Source organism: Notolepis coatsorum (assembly GCF_963971535.1).
Source record: "Notolepis coatsorum genome assembly, chromosome: 3".
Classification (NCBI taxonomy): Eukaryota; Metazoa; Chordata; class Actinopteri; order Aulopiformes; family Paralepididae; genus Notolepis; species Notolepis coatsorum.
This window is the reverse complement of record NC_140167.1, coordinates 44248818-44272397: the sequence shown is the minus strand read 5'-3', so window position 1 is coordinate 44272397 and position 23580 is coordinate 44248818. Positions and strand designations below refer to the sequence as shown.

Below are 23580 nucleotides of genomic sequence, written 5' to 3'. Positions count from 1 at the left end.
AATAATAATAATAATAATAATAATAATAATAATAATAATAATAATAATAATAATAATAATAATAATAATAATAATAATAATAATAATAATAATAAAGAATAAGAATAAAAGAAAGAGAGAAAAAAAGAAAAGAAAAGATCTCACTATTCAGATCACATTTGATTTTCATACTGACTAAATATTTCTTTTTTATAATTTTTTTTGAATTGATAAACACTTTTACATCCCTTAAGCTCGCTATGGAGAGACTTCCACAACTTTACACCAATAACTGAAGGACACATCTGTTTAAGTGTGGTACGTGCAAACTGATGTTTAAAATTGTATTGTCTCCTACTAAACTCACTTTCTAAATGAAAAAGATTTTGTAGTTTTTCTGGCAGTGTATTATTTCTTGCCCTAAACATAATTAACATTGTTTGAAACTTAACCATGTCTTCAAGTTTAATTATTCTAGATTTAATAAATTGTATTGCAACAATTCTGATATCTTCAATCAATGATGCGAACAATTGGTCGATTTGTAATGCTTCTTTCCATGCTATTTCCTGAAAAAGGATCTCTGGTAAGCACTACATTTAAATAGGTCTTGCCTGTGGAAAACTCGATTCAACTAATCAAATAGTTGACATATTCTATGACAACTAAGAATTTCTGTAGTCGAGCACAGTCCTACACCCCAGATGTTGTCATAATCAACGATCCGCTCAGAGTTGCTAATTTTAGAGTTGAGTTGTACTTTTAATGACCATATAATAAATATGCTCAGTGTTGTGAAGGGCCAGATTAAACCGAATATATATATTTATTTATATATATATATTTAATTGTATTTGTATATTCTCTAATATTCCCTGATATCCCTTGTATATTCCTTGTACAATATGCATTGAATATCCATTCTAGCCTACTGAACATCCCATAATAGTCTCCATTCTACTATTGGTCGAGACCTTGGTGCCAGGCTGCCATACCCCCCAGACCCAGTTCAAACGTACCGCTCAACATGTACGAACAAGTCCTAGTTCCGCGTAGGAATCTGGCTACCGCACCACTAATGGGACTATTTGTTCATAGTGCGTATATATACTGCGCTACTAAAGTAGGACTTCCTTTTTCAGTCCAGTTTCTTACCCTCCAATAGAGTGACAGACGTAAAGCCTCCCCGCGACGCCACGTGTGGGAGTAAGGCCAAGTTCGGCCTACCATCGGTATTGAGACATCGTGTATATTAATATTTGAATAGTCATATTTGGCACTATATCGTCGAGTTGGACGTAGTCTATTAAGCTAATAATAGTCTGTTAATATATAGTGCTTCGTGCGGTGAGAATACTACCGTAGTCAGCACCCCATCGTTTCGGGCAGAAAACTGGCTGTTTATCCAGGATGATCGACCCCATGTGAGATTGCACCCGAGGAGCCCCAGAGCCGACGAGCGAGTGGACCTGTATACCGGATTATTCTACCGACGACAGCCCGCCTTCCCAGGCACGGATTATGCTTTGTATACGTTGATTATTCCATGGATAAAGACCCCCGACACTGCTGTGTGTTGGAACCCCCCCCCCCCCTGGAGAGGACGCAAGGTGAGGAGACGCTCTGCAAGACGAGGTCGCTTCACGTCTCTCCTCCGTGGACCGGAGGACGCCGGCCCACAAAGAGTCCATCTGCTTTCATCTGTGGTCCAAGGATCGCCGGCGCATTGAACGGCACTACAGTGGGTTCACCTGGGATACCCTTGGCCGGATGAGGCAGCCGGACTCTACCCCCCCCCCCTTCCTACTCCTGTCGGCTTACAAGCGACCGGATTAACCCCCCCTAGTGTATCCAGTCTATAATCATTCAAGTATCATTGCTGTTATTCCTTAACTATTCCAGGTCGTATATGTACCACCTGCGCCTTCAGAGATTGGACATTCTCTATTGATATACCGACGAATACTCTTGCCATAAAAGTGCATACTAATTCCCATTCATAAATGTGATTGATTTGATTAAGTGCTTGCTCTACACACCATCGCTGTGTAGAAATAAAGACCTATTTCTAATTCGTACATTTGTGTTGGATCCGTTTCATCTACGTGACAGTGTTCATCATAATATATTTATGCCGAGTACTGGGTGGCCGAATATTAAGTACAAAGGTAGTGGTAGTAAGTATCATATCTAGTAATACAGTCAGGGAATTGTACCCCTCAGTTACAATTGGTCCTTCGAGCCGGATGGTAATCAGTGTAATATTAATATAGTGTTATTAATATTGAAATGGCCTATGATGAACACTCCACGAAACGATCCTCCTAACCAACGCCCGCAGCGCGAACGACGGCTCCCTCAGTACTTAGAGGCTTACGCTGTCAGTCAACAACCTAGTCTTCTAATAACAGTAAACGCGGTAAAACTAGAAAGTAAAAGTATGTCTAACCCCAACGCCCAGACTACCCCGACCATAGAGGCCCCTACGGGTTCTAATGTAACTGACCAAGTTCACGGTGGGGACCAGTGGGAACCAGACATGACTTCACACCCCGCCAGTACTGAAGAAGTAGTCCCGGTGAGTCCCGGGAGGAATACAACGCTACCGAGAGAGAACTCGGCACGGAAGAAGACGGGGAGAGCACCGTGGAGATAGAGCTCCAAGGCTCCGCAAGGAGTACCCCGAGGGAAGGCTCCCCTATACAACCGCCTTCTCCCAGCGAGGCAGAGAGGACCCTACAGCAGGCCTTCCTCATCAGCCTGAACGCCGCTGCTGAACGCGACCGACTGCAGATCCAGCAGCGGAGCGAAGAAGAGCATATACGTCTAGAAATAAGACGCATTCAGAGAGAAGAGAATGTGGCCCGAGACCGAGCAGACAGCCAGCGAGCAGCTGCTGGTGCTCTACGGGACGCAGAGCGCGACAGACAGCAAGCGCAACTAATAGAACAGCTGATCAGACGGACAACACCCTCTCCCTCCGCCAGAGGCTCCAGGAACTCGTCTAGACACACCTCCAGGGCGGCATCCCCTAGCCGAGTAAACAACCCTGAACTTGACCAACAGACGAGGTCTATACCCCCCACAGACCACCTCCCCCCACCGGTCCAAGCGAGACCTAGCAACCGGGAAGGAGCAGCATATCCTGTGGAGAGGCTAAACCAGAGACTACAAGCACTGGATGACCTAACTGAAGACGAAGAGGAAGAGGAGGAGAACCACGCCCGACGACAGCACAGTACTCTACCGGACCAGGAGGTCCGGTACAGCCCAGGCTATACTCCCGCGGAGCTGCGCTACAGACCCCCGACTCTATACCCGGGTGAGCACGACGCACGACCCGCACCGAGGAACAGCACCTGGACAAGCGGGCCATGGTACACTGCCGGTACCAGCCCATACCAAGGAGCGGGAGGAGACTCGCCTAGGAGGCCTCTCCCCCAACGCTCGCCGATGTATCCACAGTCAGCGTCATACATTGGCACGCCTATGGTACCCGACTTCACCCAAGAGAACCGGGCCCAGTATACAGAACTCCGCATGTGTCTGGAGACCATGTTGGTGGATGTATTGGATGAACGCCATAAATACGCCATCCTACTGAAGCACTTAAAGGTACCCCGCGCACATAATATAGCGCTCGCCTACGCGACTTCCACCACCCCATACACAGCAGCGCTGGTAGCATTGGACCAGAGGTATGGGCGCATATGGGATTACGTGATCCAGGAGATCCGACACATCGACCGCTTACCCCCAGCAATAGACAATCGAGCACTGGACGACCTGTCCATCAGAGTGCTGTCCCTGGTAGGGATGTTGGGAGCGCAGAGAGAGAAGGGGAGGCATGAACTTTACGCCAACTCAAATGTGGAAAGGATCTTGGAGAAGCTGCCGCCCGCTCGACAGGAGCGTTTTAGGCGGCAGAGAGACCACCGAGACCCGAATGGCCCCGAACCGAACCTCCTCGATCTAGCAGACTTCCTGGCGAGAGAAGTCAGCAGCCTACGGCTAGATACATTCGGACGGAGCACCCCTGGCTCCAGAGAAGGAACCAGACGACTAAATGATGGAAGAAGATCGGTGACTGTGATGCACCAATCGGAGTCAGTACCGAGCAGCAGGAGCCACAGTACCCCCTCCAGAACGGAGAAGTGGAAGATAGTGTGCCCCTACTGTGAGAAAGAACACTGGCTAGCGCAATGTGACTCCTTCCCCAAGCTGAACGCGGAGGAAGCAAGTCAATGGATAAAGTCCAACAAGCGCTGTTTTCGCTGTGCGCGCTCACACATGGCAGCCGAATGCCGCTTAAAGAAAAGGTGCACCAAGTGCGATGGAGCCCATCTGGACATACTTCACGACAGTAACAGACGGCGCCCTTCACCCGCACCATCCAGCAGCAAAGCGAGCGTCATGTACATCGATCCCGCCAGCAGCAGTGGAGCCCGAGTACTCCTAAAAGTAGTGCGTGTGACACTAAGCTACCAGAATAAAGTCCTGGACACTTACGCCGTCCTCGATGACGGGTCAGAGAAGACCCTTCTGCTCGCCTCCGCTGCGGCCCAGCTAGGGCTGCGGGGAAGCGAAACCCAAATGACAATTCGGACAATAAGACGAGATTTGAAGACGATAAAGGGCGAGAATGTCTCATTCTCTATCGCAGCAAGCGGCCAGCCTGAGCGACGGTACCAGATTACAGACGCTTTCACCAGCCAAGAAATAGGACTGTCGCGGTACACATACCCCGTCGCCAAGCTGATGGAGAAATATGCACATCTGCGCAAGTTACCGATCCCGCTCATAGACAATGCTATGCCGACCCTGTTGATAGGCTCCGACCATGCAGACCTCATTGTCCCGATAGACCGGGTTCATACCGGACCCCGAGGCTGTCCTGCAGCAGTCGAGACCCGTTTGGGATGGACTCTCCAAGGCCCGCTCGCCAAATCTCTCAACCGAAGTACAGCCACTAGATGTCTCCACTCCCGAGCCACAGAGGGAGAAACCGCACTCCTGCAACACGTAGAGCGGTTATGGACCTTGGAACAAATGCCCTTTAAGAACGGAAAGAAAGACATTCGCTCTAAAGATGACATTTACGCCATTCACCTCCTCGAGACAGGGACCAAGAGAGTCCCGGTCAACGGCGTGTTGAGATACGCCACGCCACTCCTGCGGCGAGAAGGAATGCCTACTTTCCACGCCAAGACAGACGCCACAGAACGGTACCTGCTGAACACGGAGCGGCGCTTAGCCAAGAACCCCGCCCAAGAGAGTGTATACCGCGCTGAGATTGAGAAGCTCATCACAGCGGGACACGTCACAAAGATGGACATTAAAGAGGCTGACCAGACCACTGAATCGTGGTACGTGCCTCACCACAAGGTCCATCACAACGGTAAAGACCGCATAGTATTTAACTGCAGCTACCAGATCGGATCCCAAAATCTGAATAAAGAGTTACTGCCCGGTCCCACACTCGGCCCCTCCCTACTCGGCGTTCTACTCCGCTTCCGCCAGGAAAAGGTGGCCATCAGCGGGGACATTAAAGGAGTGTTCCTGCAGGTGAGATTAGTAGAGGAGGACAAGCCCCTGTTACGGTTCCTATGGAGAGAGAAGCCAGGAGATGAGCACCCAGCCATCTACCAATGGGAAGTCCTCCCCTTCGGAACGACGTGCAGCCCCTGCTGTGCTACATTTGCACTACAGAAACATGTAGCAGAGGACCCAGCAGCGGACGAAGAGGTCCGACACAGTGTAAAGAACAGCTTCTACGTAGACAACTGTCTACAAAGCCTTTCAACCCAGGAAGAAGCCGAGGCTCTCCTGATTAAACTCTGCGCCTCATTGATCAAAGGCGGCTTTGATCTCAGGCAGTGGGCCAGCAGCGATCCGCAAGTACTGCGCAGCCTCTCCTCCGAGGACAAGGCAGCCAGCAGCGAGACCTGGATGGCTACAATCCCGGGAGAAGCCCAGGAGATGACCCTGGGATTGGTGTGGCGATTCAAAACAGATTCGCTTCACTACAGACACAAGCCCCTGACTACGGAGCAGGGAAGGCCGGCGGCGGCGCCGACCACCAGACGGAGTGTGTACACAACACTCGCCCGACAATATGACCCACTAGGATGTATTCTACCGTACACCACCAGGGCAAAAATGATTGTACGAGCATTGTGGGACAAGGACCAGGGCTGGGACGACCCCATTCCCGCACACCTTGCATCCACCTGGAGAGAGTGGGAGATGGAGCTCCACTCACTCCCAGGCGTTAATATGCGCCGAAGCTACTTCCCACCCACGGTGAGGCCAGAGACATGTAAAATGGACTTACACGTCTTCAGTGACGCCTCAGAGGTCGCATACGGATCAGTAGCCTACTTGCGGGCCCAAGAAAAGGGGGGAGAGATCTACACAGCATTTGTCCTCGCCCGCTCGAGAATAGCCCCACGCAAGCAACAATCTATCCCACGTCTAGAGCTCTGCGCAGCCCTAGCCGGAGCGCACCTAGTCACGCTCATCCAACGTGAGCTCACCATACCGGTGTCTAGAACAATCCTGTGGTCAGATTCCACGACAGTACTCGCCTGGATCAAATCGGACTCATGCAAGTACAAAGTCTTCGTGGGAGTCAGAGTCACCGAGATTCAAGACTTAACCGAAGAGTTAACCGGAGAAACAGAGTGGCGCTACGTTGATACAAAACAGAACCCAGCTGACGTCATCACCCGGGGGATGCCCCTGGATGACCTCACCCGTCGCAATGTCTACAGTGACGGCCCAGCATTCCTAAGACTCCCGGAAGGACAGTGGCCCATGCCTATCCCGAGGGAAGCAAGTCCAGAGGAGGTGGAAAATAAGAAGTCTGTGTTCTGTGGATTGAGCACTGTTATCTCCGCAGACCCCAACACACTCCTGATGGGGCGGCTAGATCCCGCGTTACCCCAGACAATGTACCGGCCTGAAGAAGCGAACGGCCGACGAATGTGGAGGTACATTTACATTTACATTTATATTTAGTCATTTAGCTGACGCTTTTATCCAAAGCGACTTACAAGTTCTGTGCGACAAGACAGCAAGAAGGGTATAACTCTATCAGCTGAGTAACAATGTTCATCAAAGTGTTGCGTGTTACAGTGTAGGTTAGTTTATTAGGACAAGTGCATGACATTAAGGTTAGTCGGGGTTAGATTTTTTTTTTTTTTTTTTTTTTTTTTTTTATCATTTCAGATAATGGTTGAAGAAGTGAGCCTTTAGTCGACGGCGAAAGATTGGACGGGATTCGGCTGTCCTAACTGGGATGGGTAGTTCATTCCACCATTGTGGGGCAAGGACTGAGAATAGGCGGCTTCTCTTTGATGACCCTCCGGGAGCTTGGATAGGAGTAGATCTGAGGCGGCCAGAAGACGCAGAGCGTAGGGGTCTTGAGGGTGTGTAGTTAGAGACCATTGACCGGAGGTAGGCGGGAGCGGTTCCCTTTGCCGCACGGTATGCTAGGTCGAGGGCCTTGAAGCGGATACGTGCAGCAATGGGGAGCCAGTGCAGGTCCCTAAGAAGTGGGGTGACATGGGCTGACTTCGGTAGGTTTGAGATCAGGCGGGCCGCTGCATTTTGAATGAGTTGAAGAGGCTTGGTGGCAGTGGCCGGGAGGCCAGCTAGCAGTGCGTTGCAGTAGTCGAGGCGGGAGATGACTGTTGATTGGACGAGGAGTTGGGTGGCTTCTTTTGTCAGGAAGGGGCGTATCCTTCTGACGTTGCTCAGGAGGAATCTGCAGGTTCTGGTTGTCGCTGCGATGTGAGCAGAGAAGTTCAACTGGTCGTCGAGGACAACACCAAGGTTCTTGGCGGTCGGCGACGCGGTCACAGCTGCATTCTCGACTGTGATGGAGAGGTCGGTCAGGGGGGAGGATTTGGCCGGCAGGTGGAGCAATTCTGTTTTGCTTAGGTTCAGTTTGAGGTGGTTGGTCGTCATCCAGGCGGAGATGTCGGACAGACAGGCCGAGATCCGCTCAGAGACGTGGATATCTGAGGGAGGGAAGGAGAGGAAGAGTTGAGTATCATCGGCATAACAATGATATGAGAAGCCATGAGATGTGATAATGTTACCCAGTGATTTAGTACAGCCAAGTATTAGCCGACAAGACCAGGAGCAGTTTCCTACTGCACTACCTACCGTCTCTACAGACCCGCCAGAAGTGGGTAAAGGAGAGAGACAATTTGACAGAAGGAACAGTCGTCATGATTATTGATCAATCACTGCCCAGAGCTATGTGGCCGGCCGGCCGCGTAAGCAAAGTGATCACCGGTGCCGACGGCAAGGTCCGAGCAGCTGAAGTGCTTGTCCAGGGTCGCACTTACACCCGTCCCGTGGCGAGGCTCATAGAACTGCCCCGACTCCCAGACACAATCGATGATGACCATGACCCTATAACCCTATGACTTTGTGAAGTTGACTGACCCTACAGCAAACCCTTATGTGTAAATAGACAACGCGATTAATCTGTCTCTGCTTAACTGATTAGGTCTGGGACCAATCAGGGGGTGGCTGTTGTGAAGGGCCAGATTAAACCGAATATATATATTTATTTATATATATATATTTAATTGTATTTGTATATTCTCTAATATTCCCTGATATCCCTTGTATATTCCTTGTACAATATGCATTGAATATCCATTCTAGCCTACTGAACATCCCATAATAGTCTCCATTCTACTATTGGTCGAGACCTTGGTGCCAGGCTGCCATACCCCCCAGACCCAGTTCAAACGTACCGCTCAACATGTACGAACAAGTCCTAGTTCCGCGTAGGAATCTGGCTACCGCACCACTAATGGGACTATTTGTTCATAGTGCGTATATATACTGCGCTACTAAAGTAGGACTTCCTTTTTCAGTCCAGTTTCTTACCCTCCAATAGAGTGACAGACGTAAAGCCTCCCCGCGACGCCACGTGTGGGAGTAAGGCCAAGTTCGGCCTACCATCGGTATTGAGACATCGTGTATATTAATATTTGAATAGTCATATTTGGCACTATATCGTCGAGTTGGACGTAGTCTATTAAGCTAATAATAGTCTGTTAATATATAGTGCTTCGTGCGGTGAGAATACTACCGTAGTCAGCACCCCATCGTTTCGGGCAGAAAACTGGCTGTTTATCCAGGATGATCGACCCCATGTGAGATTGCACCCGAGGAGCCCCAGAGCCGACGAGCGAGTGGACCTGTATACCGGATTATTCTACCGACGACAGCCCGCCTTCCCAGGCACGGATTATGCTTTGTATACGTTGATTATTCCATGGATAAAGACCCCCGACACTGCCGTGTGTTGGAACCCCCCCCCCCCTGGAGAGGACGCAAGGTGAGGAGACGCTCTGCAAGACGAGGTCGCTTCACGTCTCTCCTCCGTGGACCGGAGGACGCCGGCCCACAAAGAGTCCATCTGCTTTCATCTGTGGTCCAAGGATCGCCGGCGCATTGAACGGCACTACAGTGGGTTCACCTGGGATACCCTTGGCCGGATGAGGCAGCCGGACTCTACCCCCCCCCCCCTTCCTACTCCTGTCGGCTTACAAGCGACCGGATTAACCCCCCCTAGTGTATCCAGTCTATAATCATTCAAGTATCATTGCTGTTATTCCTTAACTATTCCAGGTCGTATATGTACCACCTGCGCCTTCAGAGATTGGACATTCTCTATTGATATACCGACGAATACTCTTGCCATAAAAGTGCATACTAATTCCCATTCATAAATGTGATTGATTTGATTAAGTGCTTGCTCTACACACCATCGCTGTGTAGAAATAAAGACCTATTTCTAATTCGTACATTTGTGTTGGATCCGTTTCATCTACGTGACAGTGTTCATCATAATATATTTATGCCGAGTACTGGGTGGCCGAATATTAAGTACAAAGGTAGTGGTAGTAAGTATCATATCTAGTAATACAGTCAGGGAATTGTACCCCTCAGTTACACTCAGTGTAAGCAGTTGATATGTTGTAACTAAGATATGTTGTTGACAGACATTTTGTCTCATGGATGTAAGTAATGGATTGTAAGTTAATGGATAACTGACTAGTCCTGTAAATATTTGCATCGTGTCCTCACGTCCCTAAGATGGACTTAACTAGTGGATGTAGAAGATCATCCAAATGTGTGCTAGCGCTTGTGAGAGCCTATCGCCAACCGTCAGGTCTCTGAACGTCTGCATGAATTCATGTCCGTTGCCCCGTTATGATGATAATAATGGACATGAATAAACCATGTCTAACTCCCATGTCTGTCACTCTCCTAGCATGGTGTACGAAGATCTGTCTCACCCGACGAGCTCCCAGTCTCCTCGAAGTCGATGTTTCCCAGGTGCAGCACCCCGGCCACCACCCTGAACAGGTCAAGCTTCTCTGTGTCGTTCAGGCCGATCTTCTTCATGGCCACACACATCCTGTTGAAGTCCCCCAGGTCGTCCAGGAGGGGGTCCTTCAGAGCTCCCACCTTCAGATGCTGGGGGGAGAACCGTGGGAGTCAGGAGCAAAACAAACACCACAGAGATGTCGTCTCCGTCGTCAATCTGACATTTTATTCTGATCCATGATTCACTAAATTGATATTTAATGAATTAACTGAAAGGATCTGGATTATGAAAAATTTGTTCTTCTCAAGCTGCCTTTGAATTAACTTCAACAATTATGTTAACAGGAGGAGACACAAAACCCTGTAATGAGAACAGCCACATTTCCGTGACCAGCCTACCTTCGTAACTATGATAACCTAAAGTGACAGAAAGACCCAGTCTTTCAAATAAATACACCACACACTTGTTGTCCTGGCAACCGACCACCACAAACAGCCATCACACCTGCCTATTGTCAACCAAGGATGCTCTGCTAGTAGCCTTGTCTGCAAAATGTCTATGCTCTTGGGTCTTGACCTTCAACGCAGACAGCACACCAAGTAGAATGTCACTGGATGATGTCGCACAGCATACTTCACATTAAGAACGACTACTGTAGGAGTCAGAACCTAATGATTTAGCCCAATACGTAATCCATACATAAAGAAATGGGTATCCCAACCACCAAAATGTAAAAAGAAATATTGGAATGGAAAGACGTTTTTATTCTTTAGTTGATTGACTGAGCTAACTGACTGACTAACACCAGACAACAGGTAAATATGAGTTTTTAAATAGTATTTACTTTGTATTACGTTTTGTTTATTTTGATTAACACTGTATTGGTTTATGTTGGTAAAAACAGACATACATCGTTATTAACAGTGGGTTATGAAAGCTCCAAAAATCTTCGTTTCCTGTTATGAATCAAACTTCTAGAATGTACGAATGTATACCCCACATTTAATTCTGGTTTGGGGCTTTAACCTGTTGCCTTCTGGTAAACATACTATGCTTAAGAGTGAAATGGAACTTTCATTCACCACAGGTTATGGTAACTGGTGTAACCATACAGTGACATTCTAAAGCTGGTAAAGTTGGAAAAGTCCTTTGTAATTGAAACATGTCTAAAACATCACCCATGCAGACAAAGAGAAAGCATGCAGCACTCCCATTGACCATCATTCACACGGTGGCCATCATGCTCAGGTCGGGATTCCTTTCCACCCTGTTCATGGCATGACATAAGAGCAAAATGGCCACCATGTGACTATGGTCAATTCCTGTTGGCACTACACACACTGCAACATGTAAAACTGGAGCATCTCAGTGTTTACACATCAGGGGACAATACGGTACAAAGGGCAGAGACGAGCATTGTGTCCTGAAAGAGACGAGCAGCATCACCTTATCGTCCTACGTAACACAGACATGTGGCAGAATGGGAAAGATAACCTCTGGATTAGTAACGAGACAGTATTAATGACGCATACTAACAACAGATGACGACAGCCAGCATGATATTCTGTTTCAAAGCCACTGTGAGCCATGATGAATATGAGTAAATTAATTTTTTTAACAATTTCCCATTGGTATAACATTAGACTTTTCTTGTACACATAGTACATACATTCATGAACAGTCAAAACACCAATATTGGCTGCTCTGGACACCCATAATTACCACCACGTAACTACTTTATTTAGCAAAGATTTTATTTCTGTAAAAATAACTGGTTGACCCAGGTGATATTATTTCATTATGTGTTTGGGGTCCTGCTATTAAAGAAGCCATCTCTCCTCTGGAATTATTGATATTGAGAGCTGGGGGGCCCCTGAATGCTGGCGGTGACAGCGGTCCCCCAGGGCAGGTCGTATTGCAGATCAACTGCTCCTGAACTGTGTATCTCCGTCGAGGGAAAACCGAAAGCACAACCCCCCCCCCCCCCCCCCTGGTCTTTTGCCAGAGTTCCTTAAAAAAAATTCATTAGTGTACAAGATGTTTTCCAAACTCCAAGAGGAGGAGAAGTGGAATGAAAGCATTGATAATAATAAGCCCCAAAGGAAGCGTAAATGGCAATTCTTATTCTTCCAACGGCTCCTAACGCTGTATTAATTACATAAACTCCTGGAGGGATGCGGAACAAAACCCTCTTTCATTTCCATATCTTCCATAATTCATCAAACACACAGACCTCAACTAATTCCCGGGCATTGAAAAGTCTTGCAGATGAGTCATTCGTTTTTAATTCGACCTCTCCGCCCCATTTCCTGTTTGCCCTCAGAATTCTCCCTCCGATCGGTGCTTAACTCATCCCACACATTGTACCCGGAATACAGAGAATAACAGTCCAGTGTGCCGTATCTAAATGATTTATTACTCCAGATGACTGTACAGTTTTGTATTACAGTAAAGTAGCTGCTTTGTTTCACTTCAATTTAATTACATTCTCTATTGTGTCACAGGCAAAAGTAACACAATGCAGTTCCTGAACTCTAACACCTGCCGAGTGGCGATGGCGGTTTCTTAGAACAATACAAAAGAAGCAAAGGTGAAACAACCGAAACGATAAAAGATTGTAAAATAGATGAAGTGTGATGTGGCCAGAGGGGTTAGTATCAGAAAAGATAGTGTGACTTGCGTTACCTCTGGGCTCTTGCGGTTCTGCATGATGTGTTTGTCAGAATCCTTATTGGCAAAGAATCTGGTGCACCCTCGATTCAGATACTGCGGGCAAAGACAACGGACATATAAGCATAATTAATATCTTGTGAGTCATTATGCACTGTGTTGTTGTTGTTGTTGTTGTTGTTGTTGTTGTTGTTGTTGTTGTTGTTGTCTTGACAGGAAACCTTGAGGGGACTGTTGTTGTCTTTCCATCATCTAAAAGATTTACTTCTCAGTCATCTTCACAGTCGACTTGATGATGTGAATAATTTCTGGAGGTAAGTGGCTCCGCTGAAGTGGCTGCGTATGCAAAATAGCTTGATTATTGGTCTGTTGCGCTGCATTTCGGGGAGCATCTGTAACTAAATGACGCCTTTTAGTATCAGTGGTGGTTCATTTGAAGATGATGATTACACTCACTGGTCTACAATTATGAACACAAGAGCCACTGATGATAATTAGATTTAAACTGCATTACAAACCCACCACACAAAGACAGAACTCATGCGACATCTAGAGGGCGTCTAAGGGATTGCCTGGCTGAAACTACTCAAAAGCTTAACACAATTTAGCAAGCAAGAATAATAACAAGAGAAACTGAGGATAGAGAGACAAAGAGAAACTGAGAGGAAAGAGAGAGAGAGAGAGAGAGAGAGAGAGAGAGAGAGAGAGAGGAGAGAGAGAGAGAGAGAGAGAGAGAGAGAGACAGAGAAACAGAGGAAAGAGAGAGACAGAGAGAGAGACTGAGAGAGATAGACTGAGATGATAGAGACTTTTAATATTCTTTATTAAAACATCTAAACTAAATAAATGCATCTTCATGAAACCATCTCTCTGTCTCTCTCTGTCTCTCTCTCTCTCTCTCTCTCTCTAAGAAATCAATCAACCAAATAGGTCAATGTGTTCACAGGCTTAGGTTTAATTGCACGTGTGTGTATACCTGATACCGGACAAAATAATTTGACCCTGATGAGAAGAGATCAGGTCGATACGCACTGATTGATGTTTTCAACTATAGCCACTACAATAAAGCCTTTTATAAATGCTTGTCACCAACGCAAGAGACTCCGGGTTCGACTCCGGCTGTCGGCGTTGCCTCCGGCTTGGGCCAGCTGTCATACTAACTCAATTGGCAGAGTTAGCGGGTGGAAGTTGATGGGTGGTAAACTGGACGTTGTGGACAGCGACTCCTACAGGTCGGTTGGGGACGCCTGCACAGCAGAGACAGGAAATGGCGGGGGTAGTGTGAGCCTCCCACACGTTACACCTCGCCAATGAGAGTCCGCGCTGGCAGGTGAAAAGATGTGACAGGCTGCCTCCACATGTATCGGAGGGGACATGTGATGAAAGGCTTCTATCCTCCCTACAACCGGCCAGTGGGGGGCATATGCGAGCAACGTTCAAGACAGGGGAGGGGAGAATTGGCACAGCGGAATTGGGATGGGAGAAAAATAGAAAAAGGAGAAAAAATTGATAAAAAAATATATATATACACAATATATCCCCAGGATGCGTGTACCCGCCCTCCATAGGACATCTGTTTCTATCTTCTTGTGCAATAGTTCAAATTCTAACAGCACATTTAGTTTAATCTCCTTTACTGAAAAAAATTATTCTGTTTGTGTGTGTGTGTGTGCGTGTGCGTGTGCGTGTGTGTGTGTGTGTGTGTGTGTGTGTGTGTGTGTGTGTGTGTGTGTGTGGTGTGTGTGTGTGTGTGTGCGTGTGTGTGTGTGTGTGTGTGTATGTGTGTGTGTGTGGGACCAGACCTATCTTGGGTCAAAGGATCCTAGATCAGTGCTCCTATTCTGAAAAGCGGAGATGTGTCTAAGGCCTAGGCCCAACTGACCCTGAAGCTGTCTGGAGAGTCCAGGTGAAGCCTCTTCTTGGTGTCCTCTGAGGCTCCGGCACAGAGCCTGTAGAATATGTGGTAGTTCCTCTCCTCTTTACTCTGCATGCAGATCCTTGACTTCTCCAGCAGGTAATGGGACACGAAGCCGCCCACTACAGTGTTCTGACGACACAATGCGGCAAAAACACAGACCCACGGTATAATCAATGACAACATTTTCCTTGAAACAATGCAAAACAGTGTCATGCCACCGGCCTGGTTGTCTTTTGCGACGGTAAATGTCCTTACCTTCTCATTGAAATGGATTTCCACAAACTTCCCAAAGCGACTACTGTTATTATTCCGTACTGTCTTTGCATTTCCGAAGGCCTCGAGTAGTGGATTTGCTGAAATTCAAAATGGAAAAGGAAAGATCTTTTAGGTGTCCTAAATCAAAGCTGTAAATGTATAACGCCTCACTGGGCCAACGGAGACACCTATGATGAGCTATTCATGCGATAGATTACCTTCAACAATTCTCTCGTCAATGTCTTGACCGGTTCCGTATGAAGTGGTTAGGTATCTACAAAACGGAGGTAAGGTGAGTACTATATTAGCGATGATGACTACATGAAGATAAACAAAGGTTAAAGGGATCCAATGATGCAATGATCCTGATGAAATTGACCCATATCAAGCCCCGCCCTCTTTTCCGTCCTGAGGGAAGCAACAGTTAGTGATTGGAGAAAAGGGTTCCCCCGAAAACTGTGCATCACGCTCCAGCTCCAGCACGTGCACAAGGACGCACAAGCACAAACACAAACACAAAAAATAGTGCACTGGAGCGATGTCAGCACACCCCTTGCGCTCCAAATTGATTGGTCTACACACAATCTCTCATTATCTAACAGCTAAATGCCAGTCAATCAGAGGAGGTCGGACTTGTTACAATTTTGCCAAACCAAAAGTGAACTTAACATGGATTGTAAACAATTGCTGGAGCATAGAAAACAGCGAGACTTGACTTGGCAAAGATTCTGTATTTAATTTTTTTATAATTTTTTAAACAAACATATAAACAAACATGACTAACACACGATAAGATATACAAGCATTAATTAACAGTGCATATCCAATGAAATCACCATTTAGTTAAATGTCTTATACAGGATATACCCCTAATACCTGTTATCTAGTACCCTACACACATATGCTCTAGCTCGTACCCCCCCACCCCCCCCCCCCCCCCTCCCGGACCCCCCATTGGATAATCCATCCATTATAACTTGTTCCTACCAGACACTGCCTTTATATGCTAGCTTTTATTCTCTCCACCACTTCTAACCACATTGTCATTTTGGATTCATTGAGACCCAAAATTCTTGCTGTAGATATTTCTTGATAAATCACATCGAGATATGTAAGAATCCAGACCTTCCGGCACATTTTTTCCGGTTGGAACCATCGTGATGCTATCAGCTTTTTAGCCACTGTGATACCAGATAAAACCAATCTCTTTAGCTGTGGATGTACTGCACACTCAAAGACATCATTCAGCAGTAATACAGAGGGGTGTACAGGTATATTCAGAGTTAAGAGATTTGATAATTGTTGGGTCACTTCTTTCCAGAATATCTTAACTGGTGGGCAGTCCCAGTACATGTGCATAAATGTCCCCTCGTCCCCATTTGTACATAAGGAGCATTTGGGGTCTTGTTTAAGACCCATTTTGTTCAGTCTTATAGGAGTTAAGTATGTCCTGTGAATATAGTTAAGATTGATTTGTTGATGGTCCGGGTTCCTTGATGCAAGTCGAACATTTGCCCAGGCTTCTTGCCAGTCAAAATCTATCTCCAGGTCTGGTATATCCCTCCTCCAGACTGAGTCTAGATGGAGGGTTTCATATGAGGATGTTAGTAATTGATGATAAAAATCTGAAACAAAACCTCTCGATGTCTCTCTTTCATAGAAGAATTTGTGGTGTACAATTGGTATCCTTAATGGAACACCGTGAGCCTTCAAACATGCCAATAACTGTGCGTAAAAATAATATGTGGACTTGGTGAGATTAAATTTTTTGCGTATTTCATCATAACTACAAAAACCCTGTTTGTTGAAAACATCTCCTAATGAGTGTATGCCTTGCTTTTCCCATCTAGGGAATCTTATAGGTTGTTTTCCAATCAAGAGTGCATTGTTATTGAATAAGGGAGTATGATTATGCCATTTCTGTGGGATAGAATATTTTTTTTGTGTTTCACGCCATATCCGGATCGCATGAGTAATTATGGGGCCAAATTTTCGTTCGCATTGCTTAATTGATAATTTGGTGTATACTATGTCCTTCAGCCTATGTGGAGCTACTATATTTTCTTCTAAATTTCTCCAGGATACTGATGCTTGGGGATCAAACCATGTTGTCAGTGGTCTTAAAGTGTACGCCTTAAAATAGTGGTAGAAATCTGGAAATGCCATACCACCGTCTGCTCTGTTTCTCTGTGCGGTGGATCTTTTTATACGTGGTGGTTTGTTATTCCAAATAAATTTGTATGTGGAGGAGTGTAATTCTTTCCAGTAACCCTCTGGAGGGGGTAACGGTAGCATTGAGCTGAAGAAGTTGATTCTAGGTAGGACGTCCATCTTAACTATTGATACCCGTGCCTGTACTGAGTTTTTGAGTTTTGACCACCTGTCAAGGTCGTATTTGATTTTGCTTTGGATTTTTACGTAATTGTGCTTCACCGTTTGGCTTATGGTAAAGATTGGCAAAGATTCTATGAGGTACAACATCTATTCAGCTTGTTGCTCATAGAACAACAACAAAAAACTCTTACAAAACGAAGAAAGAAATCTATAATCTCAATCTATAACAAGACATTACAGGTGGATACAGAAAGCACTTCCAAAGTTAAATGTATGTTGGATGAAAGTCCTGGGTTTCACCCTATCAGAGCCTATATCATTTTAGATACTGTAAAAGTATGGCAGCAGTCTGTGGGCAACAAGCTTGCATCATCATAAATATGTTAAAACGTTATATTCCATACCTGAGGACAAACTTAGTGTTCTCTGTTTTTCCAGCGCCAGATTCACCAGAGACTATGATGGACTGGCTCAATTTCAGAACCCTCATGTCCCGAAAGGCTTTGTCCGCTGAAGAGACAAAATCAAAACATATACAATATCTTAATTTGTAAATAGGTGCAGAAAAAGCGCTGCTGTGGGTATCTTGTTTACTCACTTTCCTGAATCATAAATATAGTTTTATTGCAATAACACTGAATCAAATCTGGGGAACATTCTATTTCAATCTGTGATTCAATTATGCAGTTCATTTATATTATTATATATCCCAATATTTTTGCGACTTGTCATGATGAATGGCATGATTAATGTTGACTAGTGTTGGGAAATGTCCTTCCAAACAATTATGTTTCAATCAAAGTAATATTTTATCTTGTGATCTTTGACAGATTACTTCAGTTATATCTAGGGCCGCCTCAGGGGGTGTGCGAGCAGTGCGGTCGCACAGGGCCTCGCGGGAAGGGGGGCCTCGCAAAATAAAAAATAAAAAAAAATAAAAAAAAGATATTTTTTATTTATTATTTTTTTTATTATTTTTTTATTTTTTTTTTTTTTTTTGCGAGGCCCCCCTTCCCGCGAGGCCCTTTTTCATCACAGACCTAACATCTAGTTTTGCTTATATGCTTATATATTTCACATTAGACACGTTTGTAGAATGTGTCTGACTTGTTCCTGGGTCTGCAGACATACTCACTATTGGAGCTCTGGGGCTCTGCAGCAGACATACTATTGGTTTCAACGAAGGGAGTGGTTACTTACATCATGTGTAGTACGCCGGCGTGAGTCAGCTGCGTTTGACTATTTCGCGCGTGCAGCTTTTGACTATTATGCTTAGTTATGCCAGCCAAGACGAAGAGGTCGGTCATTAAGGAACGTTGACGAAAGGCCTCTCGCTGGCGGGACAAATGGCTGGAGCCTTGTCATGGTGCAGTCGGGATATAGCCATGATGATGTCGGCTAGTAGCTAGCTTAGCTAAAGGCTAACTAGCGTTAGCTAACCTAGAGACAGCGCATGCAGCCAAGATGAAGAGGATGGTCGTTTGGCAGATGAACTTTAAGTTCATGAAGTTAGCTGTTTAGCTACGACATTAGCTGCCGGCTGCGCTCGGCTGGGAACGTTCGTTTGATGCTATCAGTTAGCCTTGAGTTAGCTGTTAGCTTGTGCTACGACCATTGACATTAGCCGTGAGAATAGCAGGGGGTTCTGGCACTCTGACTACGACATCATCTTTGACAGAAGATGTAGTCGGGCCTGCACCATAACAAGGCTCTGGCCATAGCTTATTTTTGTCCCGCCAGCGAGAGGCCTTTCGTCAACGTGGAGACCTGTGTTGCGGCCTTTCGCCCTGCGTTCCTTGGTGCAGGTAAGATTAATGAAAATGTCATGACATTACCCCACTCTTCCTTCCTTCCCCTCCCGAATGTTTTGTTAATAACGATGTTTTTTTCCAGGCAAAGCATATGTTACTTCACAACATTTGGAGATACGACATGTGCTGTGTGTGAATTCATTGTCTTGGTCATTTGTGTAGCTTGGGTAGCGTTTGTTGGCCAAAGCTGTGTGTGGCCTGGTGTCAGTAGCCTACCTGGCTAGCCTTTAGCTGTCGGCCATTGGCTCCTTGCTGCTTTGTTTTCTCTGGTATAGACCCTCTTCTCTTTGGATTTAAGTGTTGATCTTTGTCCTTTTGGATCTATGTATATTCATGTTGCCTTTGTGAAGTTATCTTTTCCTTCTGTTTTGTTCTTTCATTAAAAGTTGAATATCCTTTAGGGGGTCATCTTTGCTTATCTCTCTCATACATGCTCTCTCTCTAACACACACACACGACAAACACACATGCTCTCTCTCTCTCTCTCTCTTTCTAACACACACAGTCTGCCTATGGCGGCCTTTCTCGATGGCTAGGCTGTGCTCGCTGAGTCTGTACCTAGTCAAGGATCTTCAGTCACAGTGCTCAGGTATTCTGCCACTGTGTACTCTCTGTTTAGGGCCAAATAGCATTTCAATTTCTTTCCAATGTGTCTCTCTCTCTGTACACTGTATATTGACTGTAGAACGGGAGCTCTCTCTCGCTCTCTCTCTTGCTATATGTTGACTGTATCATGCCCAGCCTCGGGCAGCGCTATTATTTACGAATATGTTGACTGTATGAAAAAAATAAAAATCTCGCACAGGGCCTCGCATTTCTCCCAGGCGGCCCTGGTTATATCATTTATTATCGTACTTTTGAGCTACTAAACTACAAAACAGACACAGAAAGACTCGTGCTGCAGAGCATGTTGATCATGTATTTATGTGTAAAGGATGCATTTGGCGAAAGTTAATTTCTTTCTTCTCAATTAACCACATTCAAACAGTGGCCATTTTGCTCTTGCTGTCATGCTCATGTTGGGTTCCCTTCAACCCTGTTCCCATACATAATATGTATTAATTTCCAGTTGGAGAAGATTAAGCGGTGATGACATCACAGCTCATAGTTACATAATGCCTTGGCATTACAGTGGCAAGAGTAAACATCTCTCACCGATAGCGTAGACGTGAGGTGGCAGGGTACCCAGGGACCTGCCCCTGTATGACTTGATGGTCTCTGGGGCGTACAGTTTGGGGATGTCATAGTAAGGGTTCACGGCTATCAGGATATTAGCCACATATGTCTGTATGGGGGAGAGAAAAAAAAGCATGAATTGGTTGAAAATATTTAGATAAAGCGACAGCCTGCATAAGCAGCGTGAACAAATAACCATATTTATTCTATGTTACTGCTCATTTAAATTTGATCAGATTTATTAGCAGTGGCATAGGGGAATATAATCCTATAATAAAAAGGTCATTATTTGGCCTTCAAAGTCTTCTCTTTTACCCCTGGAGTAGCTTGCATACAGTTATGTAACAGTAGCAGAGCAGACCTGTCCTGAGTCCTAGTAAGTATACTACCTCCCTTGGCCCAGGGTGGTTCCCCCTGACTGCTATACATTTGTCTCCTTTGTGAGAGACCTGGGTTACACACATAGCAGCAGGACTATGACAACAGCTCTATTCTAGAGTTTGTTTATACACACCTACCAACTCAGCCCTTCCATGTCTGTTTCCCGCCTCTGCCAGCTGTCACTCATTCCCTAAGTAGAGGGATAGGGATGGCCTCTCGTGACTCACTGATCCCTTGCTGACTCGCCTCTTCCACCATCTGACACTTTCTTCCCCAGGGAAGTAACGGGGATCTATACTAACTCCTCCATCCTACACCCCCCCCCCCCCCCCCCCCCCCCCGTATTGGAAATGGATAGCTGCCGCAGCCTTGAGCCGCGATGAGATACCAGGTTTTTAGGGCTATTAGGGCAATAATCTGGCAATATAATACATTGCAATATATTGTGATACTATAAACACTGAAATATAAAAATCATTGATATTATTGTCGGAATCTGAGGAAAATACATGTTATGGTATATAGAAAACAAACAAAAGTAACTTTTTTTTGTGCAATCTGAATGGAGATATTTAAATTTTGACTCATCAATAGGAATGTTTTATCAGGATTCTTTAAGTAAACAAATGTAGAAAAGAAACAAAGTAAACAAGACAAGACAGTAAATGTATCTTTTATCTACAAGGTTTACATTGTACTAGTCTCTCATGACTAAACGCCTGTAAAAAGTACTGTGAAAAAGATCACGATACCAGGCATCACACACCGATTTAATATCGTGGGGGCGAAAGTATCATGATAATACACACAATACACAATATATACGATACACAATACATACTACTGTATACAGGAATGGAAGGAGAGGAAGACTTACATAGATAAGGTCTTTACTATACCTCACCCGGACGTTGTGGAGAAGAGTGGCTTCATTCAAGTACATTAGAGAACCTGAAAAAATAAAAACACAACATATTCCACCTCGGATACACATGTAGTTCGCCCAGAAAATGGACCCGTTATAAATGCCTTGGAAACTACTCCTCATTATGAATGATCATATTTGCAAATTGTATTATCTAAAGAGGTCAACTTTGTGTTAATTCACAGTTAAAGACAGTAGAGGTTGAGTACTTTCTCATGATGTATAACATTCACACTATACAACTGTGAATACATGGGCTGTCCAAAATAATGATGGAGTGATATGGTTCTTCGTCTCAAGGGTTCAATTAAGTGTTTAAATGGCCCAATTTAATAATTCACAGGTGTTATTACTACTATGGTCTAAGACAGTCCAAAACATTGTGAGTGGAGTGCTAAAACTCAAAATCTGTGATGTTATCATGTATAAAGTCTGGAGCTGCTCCATAGACAGTGAATTGGGGAAGATGTTACAGGTGACACAGAGCATCCAGGGGAATGTGCTCAGTATATGGTTACATGTTCTGCTTCATAACTGAGAACACTCCTATAGAATAAGCTAATTTGGGTTAAAAAAAAAGAAAGAAAAAGAAAACAAATATTATGTGGGTCCACAAAAACAGTCTCCCATTCATTGTCTATGGAGCAGCTCCAGAATTTAGGAGCGACAGGTACTGTAGGTAGAGCAGTCGTCTGGTTATCCGGAGGTTCCCGGTTAGATTCCCGCTCCTCTCGGGCAGCGTGTCGACGTGTCCTTGAACAAGACACTTAACCCTTAATTGCTCCCGATGAGCAGGTTGGCACCATGCATGGTTGCCTCCGCCGTTGGTGTGTGAATGTGTGTGTGAATGGGTCAAATGTGAGGAACAAATTGTAAAGCGTTTTGGATAAAAGCGCTATATAAATGCAGCCATTTACCATTTATATCTGATGACATCACAAGTTTGATTGTCACTTGTCTGGTTTCTAGCTTTTGGAAGAGTAGCTCATGTTCACAAATATTGACTGAACTTTCCAACGCCATGGAAACAACATAGTGGAATTCTTCATCCAGTAAACTAAAACAGTGTGAACTTACAGTTGTCGTCCGTGTATTTGTTGACGTCTTCCTCTGCGGGGTAGACTTGGCTCATAGGAGCCAGGAAGGTCTGCAACATGAAACACAGTGAATAGTACTTTAAAGGTTCAATATTAATGATCCAAACGTAAAACAAATCGATAGCCTCTCCATCGAAAATAAGAACGGATTCTCTTGTTCATTATCTATATTCTAATTTATAATGGATTAAGAAAGGTCCAAATAAGAGTGTTTTCCATCTACAGATGACACTGTATATGACTAGATATACCCCATTGACAAAATAATAAATTATAAAAATACTTTATTAGGATTTTAAAACCATTCTCCCCTGTCAAAAAGTTCTCATAGACATAGCTCTCATGACTTCCTCTAAAAAATAATCGACCACAGGAAAAAAGGTACACAATGTACGTTATGTTATAGCCATAAGTGATATATTTATGTATTGTATAAGTAATATATTTATGTTTTGTATCGACAAAAGTTCAAAACAAACACTGCGACCGGGGGTCGCAGGCGTGTGCTCTCACCACTAGACTAAAGCACCCACCTACCCACGCTGATACAAACCTAGCAATACTATGATTATGGTTAGAGTTAATATTTGTTTTAACGTTGGCTGAACGGTTATGGTTAGGATATTAATGGCGACCTGGGTTCACTCCTCAGCAGGGGAACTCAAAAGCTTTTG

At 45.1% G+C, this 23580-nt stretch overlaps 1 protein-coding gene across 1 annotated transcript in view; it reads right to left on the bottom strand.

Annotated features, from left to right (window-relative positions):
* myo6b (myosin VIb) overlaps positions 1–23580 on the bottom strand; it is a 145018-nt gene that overhangs the window by 102865 nt on the left and 18573 nt on the right. Inside the window, exons 3-11 of the mRNA XM_084310909.1 lie at positions 22887–22956; positions 21762–21835; positions 20483–20612; positions 17921–18026; positions 15401–15456; positions 15183–15280; positions 14892–15056; positions 13025–13105; positions 10308–10488 (exon numbers count right to left, since the gene is read on the bottom strand). Of these exons, the coding sequence (XP_084167035.1) occupies positions 10308–10488; positions 13025–13105; positions 14892–15056; positions 15183–15280; positions 15401–15456; positions 17921–18026; positions 20483–20612; positions 21762–21835; positions 22887–22956 (961 nt within the window). The remainder of the gene's footprint in view (positions 1–10307; positions 10489–13024; positions 13106–14891; positions 15057–15182; positions 15281–15400; positions 15457–17920; positions 18027–20482; positions 20613–21761; positions 21836–22886; positions 22957–23580) is intronic.